The sequence below is a fragment of the Elephantulus edwardii genome, unplaced genomic scaffold (assembly GCF_000299155.1).
Source record: "Elephantulus edwardii isolate Elephantulus edwardi_28Jun2011 unplaced genomic scaffold, EleEdw1.0 scaffold00015, whole genome shotgun sequence".
NCBI lineage: Eukaryota > Metazoa > Chordata > Mammalia > Macroscelidea > Macroscelididae > Elephantulus > Elephantulus edwardii.
In genome coordinates, this window is record NW_006399765.1 from 7151388 (window position 1) to 7162007 (window position 10620).

General features: G+C 42.9%; 1 protein-coding gene across 1 annotated transcript in view; it reads right to left on the reverse strand.

Moving 5' to 3' along the window:
* Positions 1-5258, reverse strand: part of AHCY (adenosylhomocysteinase) — a 19898-nt gene extending 14640 nt beyond the window's left edge. Inside the window, exon 1 of the mRNA XM_006881458.1 lies at positions 5231-5258. Within this exon, the coding sequence (XP_006881520.1) occupies positions 5231-5258 (28 nt within the window). The remainder of the gene's footprint in view (positions 1-5230) is intronic.
* Between the last annotated feature and the right edge of the window lie 5362 nt (positions 5259-10620).

Sequence of the window (10620 nt, forward strand, 5' to 3'; positions counted from 1 at the left end):
AAAAAAAAAGATTTTTAGCTCCTGACTATCCATCTTCTTCTCTAAGTCATCATTCTTGATGATGTCAACATCTGTAGATACCTAAAACCTCAGATTCTAAGTTCCCTGACCTCCTTAAAGAAATAAACATGGTTCTTCCTCACACCTAACATTTCTTTCCACCTGGAAGAAGCTCATCAGTGTAACACTCTTTGGCTTCTCTCTGCCCCAGGGGCTTTGGAGTGGCTTGAGAGGAATACACTGGCATACTCAGTTCCGCTCTTCCCTTACTTTTTAAGTACCAGCGGGCCTGCCTGCAAGAAGTGGGTGTTCTCTGCTCTCCACAAAGAGAAACCTGCCCAGGCAAGGCTCACATATAACTAACTAGTAGGAAACTGATGAATTGTAGGGCTCAGTTCTCATGCTCACTCGGCTTTCATATCTATCTATCTTCTGGTTTAGACATTTTTAGTTATAATGATTATGTTTTAGCCTCTACCTACCAATCTAAAAGTCTCAATTTTTACTATTTTCAGTCTTTTAATCTCACCTCCTCCCTCTCCCACCTCAGTGGTCCGTTCCAAAGTCAATCCTAAAGTCAGAATTTGCAAACTTCCTTAAGTTTGCTGGCATGCTCATAAATCTCCCCCTAGAAAATGAGATACACTAAGTTTGAGATGAGGTCTGAGACCAAATTAGAAGGCTTAGCTCCTACCAAACACTCTAGGAGTAAGAATTGGAGGGGACTTTCTCCATAAATAGTTTCTGGATAAAAAGAATAGTCAAATTGACTAAGTTAGTCTGCTTCCAACTATTTCAGAGATGAAATATGGGAGCAACTTGTCTTTTGAGGGTTTTTTGTTGTTTATAATTTCTATTTACGGATCACATGGCAGGAAGGTTGCCTGTCCTTTTTATATTTCAGTGGTTTTTAGTCACAAGAGTGAGCAACCCTCACCGTTAAACCAGGCAATTGGCTACAGGCAGATTTAACTCGATTTCTGTGAGTTTTTCAATCCATTTCTCAGTCCCAGCCATCTTTCCCAATGTCCAGGACAGAAGAGTGCCCTTGGGGTTCAGGGCTGCTTTGCCAGCACCCACTGGCTTCTGGGTGGAATACCCACGTGCCTGTGTGCTCCTCTGGGGGTGAGGTCCTTGGGGCAGTGTCACAGGTCAAGGCCTCCAGCCTGGTGGCACCTGGGCCTGCTGGGGAGCCACCACCCCCTTTCCTGGACTGCAGTAGGGTGTAGGGCCTCCCGGAGTAGAGCTGGGGCGTATGGGAGCAGCACTCAGAAAGGGGGAAGTGGTCATGTCCTGCAGTCCTGCAGAGGGAGGACATGTAGTAGCCCCAGGGATGGAGGGACATCACGGTGGCAGCTCTCAAGTAGGGCGTCCCAGGCTCCAGATCATGGGGGGCACGTGCAGGAAGTAGGGGTCTGGGGTCTTTGGTGGCGGAGCACAGACAGGGGAGTAGGGCACCACGCATATCAGCAGCAGCACCACCACCACCACCAGCAAGTGCGAGGGGCCTGGAGCAGAGGCTGCGACGCCAGGAGATGCCAAGCCGCAAATCGTGTATGTCTCCAGGCAGGCAGTGAAGGCCATGAAGTGCACCACGTACGTCTATTCCTGCACGCTGTGCAGCAGGTGCGCCTGCGGACCGCAATCTTGAACACAGCCACGTCCTCACCGTGAGTCTCAGAGCTCAGGGGCACTGCTGCCTGCTGCTGTTAGGAGTGGTCCGTGATCTCGGTTTCACATCAGGCTGGACATTGCCCTTCGGGTAGCCTGGGCCACTGCCATAGAGGATGGAGGTGTAGTTCTTGCCATCTGAGGCCCTGCTCCTCACCAGTCCTGTGGGGAGGGAGGCGACCTGGATGACACTCCTCTTTTGAGTTCCTGACTGCTAGTGCCAAGTGTTGATTGTGAATCCAAGCAAGATTAAATTGTTAACAGTCTCAATCTTTTCTCCATCTATTATAATGCTGCCATTTGGCTAGGTGGTGAGAATCTTTGTTTTCTTGATGTTGAACTTCAATTCATATTAAAGACTGAAGTCCTTGCCCTTCTGCCATAAATGCTTCAAGTGCATCTCAGTTTCAACAAGTAAGGTTGTATTTTCTTTATGCTAAGGTATAATATATACTGAAGACTACAGTCTTTAACCTTCATCAACAAGTCCTTCAAATCTTCATTTTCTATACGCATTTGTATCATCTGCATAATACAAGTTGTTGCTGAGTCTCCCTCCAATCCTGATGCTACATTTTTATTCATACCATTTGATTTCTTGGATTATTTGCTCAGCATACAGAATGAACAGGTATCATGAAAGGATACAAATCTGAGAGATACTTTTCTTGATTTTAAACTATGTAGTTAATATCCCTTTGCTCTGTATGAATGGTTGTCCCTTGGTCTATGTACACATTCCTCAGAAGCTAAAGTAAGTTCTTCTCAATGTTAGCCATAATTTGTTATGATCTACATAGTCAAATGCCTTTGCATAGTCAATAAAATACAAGTAAACATCTTTATGGTATTCTCTGCTTTCAGCCAACGGACCCGGCTTTAGCAATGATGTACTTCATTTCATAGCCTCTTCTGAATTCAACTTTAATTTCTAGCAGTTCCTGTCAACTGCTCCAGCCATTTGAAAACTATCTTCAGCAAGATTTTACTTGTGTGTGATACTGTTTCCACATTCTGCTGGATCTATTTTTTTTCCCCAAATGGGCACAAATATGGATCTATTCCAGATCGGTGATCTTCCAAATTTCTTGGTACATTAACACATTGCCGCAAATGATGGTAAAAAAATGTGTTTCTAAGCACGGTCGTCAATTTAAGTGTGCAGCAACGTGTTAAGTGAGCACATCCAGGGCTGCATTCGTTTGCTAAAACAATTCAACTGGTATTTTCCACCAATCCCTGAAGGTGCGTATGTATCCTATTGTATCACTGACAGTACTGTACTTCAAATAGCTCTTGAAATAATTCTTCTTGATGAATATGATGCTGCCTCTTCTTTTAATGGTATAGTAGATTATATGATTGACTGATTCAATAGGGCAAATTGCAATCCATTTCAGCGCACTAATGATATCAATCTTTTGTGTTGTTTAATTTTCAATAATCTACCTACCCCCATTTGGAAAAGGGGGCTATTTAAAAAAAAACAACACAAAAACAAAAAGCAAGTGACCGAACAGAATGCAGAAACTATCAAACAATATCAGACACAAGTAAAATCTTGCTGAAGATTATTTTTAAATGACTGTAGAAAAAAAAAATTTACTGCATCAGTATATTGATGGGAAACTGCCAGAAATTCAAGCTGGACTCAGATGAGGCCAGCAATGAGGGGTCAGCAAATGTTTATTGATCATATCTGTTAGGTTGAACTTAGAAAAAGTGGGCTGGCATGAAGCAGAGGCAGAAAAATAAATAAAAACCAAAAACCAAATCGGATGCTAGTCTCACCTCCAGCATTTACCAACTGGGAAGGGTTTGCACCAGGTCTCATAGCTAATCAGTGACTGGTGGCCAGGTGGGGCTAAAGCCAGAAGCCCCCAGGAAGGAGGCCAGCTACAGGAGACAATGAGTATGTGAATCTAAAAATAAATCCTTCATTGACTTTCTGGATGCTTTATTCAGAGTTTTTTGTGGTACCCTTAACTCCAGGGTGGTGGAAGTGTTAGTACTCCAAAGTCTATAAGCAAAACCCTCTCTAAGCTTCAGTTTTGTTATATATAAAGGGGAGGTAAACCTCCCTACCTTGCTAAGTGACTTGAGGATTAAAGAAGATGCCATATGTAGCATATGTTGCACCTCCCAGTCAAGCCTATTTCCAAATGCAGCTTCAGGAACCTTCTACCAATAACTCAACTCTCCCAACCCTAACTCATTAAGTTCTCCACAGTATGACTAGTCACCTATTCTAGCCATGCCACTCAAATGACCTTAACTTAATCTTTCTGGGCCTCAGTTTCAGTATCCAAATCATGGGGACAACATTCTACTCTCACAGCTACTTGATGACCTATTTTGATAAACCTTTGTATCTTTGTGGCAAGTCACATCTCTTTCTCGGCATAAAGGGATAATAATGTCCACCTCAAAGACTGCATATGTAATCCAAACATGGCAACCAGATACAGTTAATGTTCCACAAATCACACACTGCCCCTCCTAGGCAGTCTGAGTGGGAACGTGTGTAGGTTAGGGATTTCCCCCCTCCTCTTAAAATGTATTAGTAAAACTGAGGCCGAACGGGACTGCTTTCAGATTCTGCTCTACTCTTGCATGCAACTTTATTCTCTGTATCATAGTATACACATCTGTAACTTTATTCCTCGAAAACTCTGTATGTTGGTTGTTTGTGTGCCTTCGTAACCTGATCCTCCAGCTATGAGTTTCAGAAGAAATAAATCACAGGATAGGGAGGTGACTGCCAACCTTCTCCAGCGAAGCAACTGGTGGATTCCAGCCTTTGGGATTGCAGCGCAGCCTTTTACCACTAGGCCATCTCTGTATACACATTGGTAAAATAAGAACAGCATGTTCCAAAGAGCCACAAGGCTAAATTGATCCAAAAGGGTGTGCCAACCTTACAGTAAATGCTCAATAAACGTTAGCTTTCCGTATATAAGCCTTCAATCAGTGGGAGAGCAGAATTTTCCCAGCCACTCTGATCCCTTCCCCTCTGGAATCTTCTGCACCTGTTGGCCAGGTGGGTGGCTGGTGAACTGTGCTGGCTCACACTGAAAGGCCTCGGCTCATGTGGCCCTCAGAGCCTTCACTTTCCTGCCACCTGCCAAAGGCCCAGAAAAAGGTAAGCAACTCTCCCAGTAAGACCAGGGTCCTGTCTGAACCCAGAGGCTGAATCTGGGATCCCTAGGGTAGGTCCCAGGAGGCCCCGACCGTCCCAAGCACGGCCAGGTGTGGGTCTCCCGGCGGCCCGGGCTGGCTCCGGAGCACGTTACCCGTCCACGGCTCCGCAGCTCGCGCGCCAGCACTGGGCCTCGTGAGGCACGCCGGGATTTGTAGTCCACGGCGAGCCCCCAGAGACCCGCTTAAGGCGGCGTGAGGACTCCAAGCCCCAGGGGGCTTCGCGTGACCAGAATCGTGCCGAGTTTGCGATTCAAGGGAGTCCAGAGCGCCCCGGGCCAGCCCAATGACTGCTGCTACTCGATACAGGACCGCCAGCGAGCACGTACAACACGCAGCAAGCTAAATGTCTGGAACTCACCGACTTTGTAGGGCAGTTTGTCCGACATGTTGGCACTTCGGCACGGAGTGAGGGGCAAGAGCGAAAGGGGCCAGGCCTTAAGCAGAGGAGAAGCACTGAGCGGGATACAGCCGGCAGGGAGCTGTGCGAGGTAGCGGCGCCTTTAAATATCTTCTTATTTGCATATTCATGATTCCGTTAGGGGCTCTACTGCCTGGGGCGGAACCTAATGTGCGGGGGCGGGGCTGTGACGGACATCGTCCTCAGACCGAAAAGCTAGCTATAAGTGCTGATTTATCCTCAATTACCGAGTCCTGAGAGAGCACGAGGAGAGAGGCTTGGAGAACGAGCCCGGGAACGTTCTTTCATTGCTTTAGCGGGAGAATCCGACGTCAAAACCGAGTGGAACTGGAATCCCAGCAGTTCACTTCCCCGAGCCTCATTTCCCTTGTCTGTAAAAATGGGCCAGTGGTAGCTACCACGTTCAGGACAGCTGCAGTAAGTCAGGTATCCAGCACATCTCCCCTCCCCCAACTTTTTCCCTTCCCCCAGCCCCTCAAGTAACCAAACTTTACATGTTTGTTTAAACATATGTTTAAATCATTGAACAATTCACAATCTTCCCCACCCCCGTTTTTAAAAGAATTGTTTTAATTAGCCACGTTAAGATCTTGCAAGCATTTCTCCCACTTCCTCATCCACCAGATGCTTGCTGTCTTGTCACATCTTCTTCCTATCCTAACTTTTTCGCATTTGGCTCACTTCTTTGTGTGCATTTCCTCACCACAGGCTGTATGCCCTCCACCCCCACCCAGATCTGTGAAACCTCTACAGCCAAGGTCAAAAGTTGCCTCTTTTATAAGCACAATACTCTTGCCTTCCAATTTCCTGACTCACCTCTCACTCTCACTGTTCACTGGATTCATTTTCTGGATTTAGCAGCTTCCTCCTCTTCCAAACACATGCAAGAAAGGGTTCAAAAGTCAAAGGTATTGCTGTGGAATCTGAATCAACTCCTAGCTGACCCTTCAGCCAGTTTTCCAAGGCTGTGAATTGCCTGGGAGGTGATTGCTCATTTTCTCCCCCAGAGCCACTGGTGGACAAGAGAGAGATGCCACCTTTGGTTTAGCAGCACAACTCCCTACAGATTACTGCTTAAATCAACAGTTGTTCTGTGCCATAGAGGTGATTGGGTCTCATATTAACCCAATAAACAATGGATCTGAACCCTACCCTATCTTGTGCATTCTCCACCACAAACTTGAGTCCTTTGTATAGTCATCATGTCAGGTCATCTTGTTGAGGATCTTCCTCTTTTTGGGCAGAAACTGAGGCCAGAGAGGCAGATTGGGGGGAGGGGGATGATAAATTTGTCTTGTCCTTTGATGCCTTGTGGTGATGTGTCACATTCTTCAGTCCTGTGATCATTCAACTGAAGAGTGTGGTCAATTGGCATAGAAAACTGGAAATTGAAGCACATCAACAAGAAGAATGAACAGACTCATCCACCTGGCATGACCAATGACTAACTCTAAGACCCTGTTATAAACACCTGCCCAGATACACCTTGGGTGCGACTTCCTTGGCCTCTCTTTCCAGACCAAGGAACCTCGTCCGGGAACTCCCTTAATAAAGTTGCCTTTAAGCTTTCCTATATTTTGGTCGTTTTCTTGAGTCCACAGCCTTATGACCTTATACTTCTCTTATACTGACCCTCCCCCTCTCCAAGCATGATGCCCTTCTTCAGGGACTAGTTCTTTTCAAGATGTCAAAAGTATCTGAGCTTCACCATCCTTGCCTCAAAGAAGCACCCTGGTGTCACTTTGTCCATGACAGACTTGTTCTTTGGCAATCCATGAGCTGTTCAGTACTCTTTATCAACACCACAACTCTAAGGCATCACTTCTGTCATCTTTACTCATTGTCCAACTTTCAGAGATATAACAAGTAATTGGTAAGAGTATGACTTGAGTCAGACACACTTTAGTCTTTAAACTGACATCATTACTCTTTAGCACTTTGAGAAATTCCTGACAACACATTATCCTTATGTCTTGACTGCTGGTATCAAAAGTGTTGTTTGTGAATCCAAGTAAAATTAAGTAATTAATATTTCAGTCTTTTATCCATCTTTCATGATGTTTCCTATTGACCCAGTGGTGAGGATTTTTGGCTTCTTGATGTTGGGATGAAATTAATCCACACTGAAGACAGAAGTCATTGAATTTCTGCAGAAAGTGTTTCAAGACCAACTCACTTTCAGCAAGCAAGGTTGTGTCATTTGCATACCACAGGTTGTTAATGAGTCTGCCTCTGCTCCTGATGTCATTCTTTTTCATACCAACTTCTCGAATGATTTGTTCAGTATAGAGGTGAATTAGGTATGGATATAAGCTATCAGATCAAGGGCGGGACAATGGGAGATAGATGAACTGTGTGCCTTAAGGATTGCAGTGCAGCTTCTTACCTGTAGGCTGTCAGAGCTCCATCTTTTGCCAAGATAGTAGGTGTAAAATGGCACCTTACTGTGGTTTTAATTTGTGTTTCTCTTACTACTAATGAGACTGAGAATCAATTCATAGTCATATGTTGTAATCTCATATGTTGTGCTTCTTGGTAAAAGTTCTGTTCATGTCTTTGCTCGTTTAAAGATGGGTGATTCCCCCCCCCCTTTTAAATAATAGGAGTTCTTTAATGGCCTGGATAGAAGTCCTTTGCTAATTCTATGTCTTATAGATATCTTCTCACAGTTTGTGCCTCATCTTCTCAACCTCTTTGTTGTGTCTCTTAATGAATGGAAGTTCTTAGTTTTAATGTAATATTATCTTTTCCTTTTGTGATTTTTTTAAATCTTTTTTTCAGAAAGTCTGTCTTGTCTTAGTTACCTAGTAACTGCCTTAACAGAACTACCACAGGTAGGTAGCATTAAAAAAGAGAAATTTATTTTCTTAGTAGTGGAAACTCTCCTACGTTTTGTATCTACAAACAATCCTTAGAGTGGCTTTGCTTGAAAACCATCCTCACATGCACTCTGTCTTCCATGTATGTCTCTTGGTTGATTCTGATCTTGTTGTTGTGTACTGTCTAATTAGATCTGACTGACACAAGAAATTACCCTTCCTTCCTTCTCCAGCGGAGCATCTGGTGAATTTGAACCACGTGCCTTCGGGATTGCAGTACAGCTTCTTGCCACTAGGCCACCAGAGCTCCCTATTCTGATCTTCTTTTAACCCAAGGAAAACTCTGGTGTCCTGTGGGTAGAGAGTCCCACACCCAAAGGCAAACAGTTTGAATAAACCAGCTCCTCTGAGGGGAAAACATGGGCAATCTCCTATGCACGTTACCACTGCCTCTGAAAACCCCCTGGAGGGTCAGGTTAAGTGATGATGAATCAGTTCCAACTTGATGGCAATGAGTTAGTTGCTTAGAAGTGATTAAGCTTAGGATCCACCCTATACTGGTAGGACTTGACCTTAACTGATCATTGATTATGTTATATTAGATTATATTTTAGAAAATTACTAAGTTACCTTGCCTGATCATGTTGCATGGCATTACCAGTTAATCATTTACTGTCAAGTCAATTCTAACTTATACTGACTCTTTATGTTTCAGAGTAGATGTGAGTTCCATGGGGCTTTCATGTTTGTGACTTTTGAAAGCAAATCTCTAGTCGGTTCTTCAGAAGTACCTCTGAGGAAGTTTGAACTACCAACCTTTCAGTTAGTTCCCCTTTGCTTAAATGTTTGCACTACCTGCACACTCTTATATTACATTAAATGTTTCTCTGAAGTAAAAATGTGTGTGTGTGTGTGTGTGTGTGTGTGTGTGAATACACACACCCACATAGCTATCCAGTTACTTCTGACTCTTAGCAACTCTCTGTCAGGCTTCCAAGACTGTAAATCTTTACAGGACTCTGCCTGTCTTTCTCCCACAGAGCAGATGGTGAACTTGAACTGTTGACCTTTTCGTTAACAGTCCGGTAGGTTATATAGCATGCCACCAGGGCGCCTCCATTTATTTAAAGCTCATTTGAATTATGTATTTTGTATTAAAGGTCCCAAATATGTTTTGTTAAATTTGTTCATAGATATTTTGTATATTATTTAAAATTTATTAATTAAATGTTCAGTTTTAAGATTTTTTAGTAGATGGATAGAACTGAAATTGCCTTTAATATATGCACCTTGTATCATAAATCTTACTAAATTATCTTACTTGCCTATTCATTCTTTTAGATTGACTGTATGCGCTGTCTAAGCCTCATGGTTCGAATCCAGCAGCTGCGCCATGGAAGAAGGGTGAGCTATATCTTCATGTATAGTTTCCTGCTTCTGAAAACCCACTGGAGATCAGCTATGGGTTGGTTCCAACTCAGTGGTACACAACAGCAATATGTACATCTACTGTCTGAGAGTAATGACAATTTTGGTTTTTACTTTCAAATCCTGACACAGCTTAATTTGTTGAATCAAAAATTCATTTGTTGAATCACAAATTCATTTGTTGATTGATTGAATGAAGGAATGTACAGTGAAAGCTATGACAGCCAGAACTTGATTATACATCCTTGGTTTTTCAGAATCTGGAATGCTTCAGTCTTTGACAGGATGTACTTTTCTTTTTTTTTTTTTTTTACTTTTTTCCTTTCTTTTTTTTAATGTTTTTTTTTTAAATTTTCTTATTTTATGTGTATGTACCATCAAATCAGATCTGACTGGTACAGGAAGAGATTGTCCCTCCTTCTCCAGCAGAGCATCGGGTGGATTCGAACCACATACCTCTGGGATTGCAGTGCAGCTTCTTGCCACTAGGCCACCAGAGTTCCCCTTTTTTTTTTTAGTTTTAAAACATTTTTAAATTAATTTTAATGAAAGTTTACAGAAACTTACGTTTCCAGTCATTCACTAAAGAAAGATAGACCATCTTCTTCTATAAAGATATAGCCTTGGAAACCCTATGAGGTTGTACTCTGTCCTTCAGGATTCTTATAGGGTTTTCTCATCAGAATCAACTCCATGTTAGTCATGATTTATTGGAGAAGGACATCATGCCTGGAAGGGTAGAGGGTCAGTGCAGGAGAAGACGACTCTGTATGATTTGGATTGGTACAGTGATTATGGCAATGAGGGTAGGTGTGTCAGAGAAGGTGAGATTGGAGAGGGCAGGTTTAAGCTATTGTTCATAGGGTCACTATAAGTTGCAGTTGACTCACTGCACATAACAATGCAATATAATAAGTATAATTTTCTTAACTACTTTGTCTCTTACATTTTGAACCACATCAGATAATGTCATAATTTTGTTGTATTCAATAATTTATTCATTGTAAATTTTTTTATTAGTTTGCTTTCAAAGTTTGTATACATTATATTTCACACCATTCTTCATTCATATTGTGTTTTATA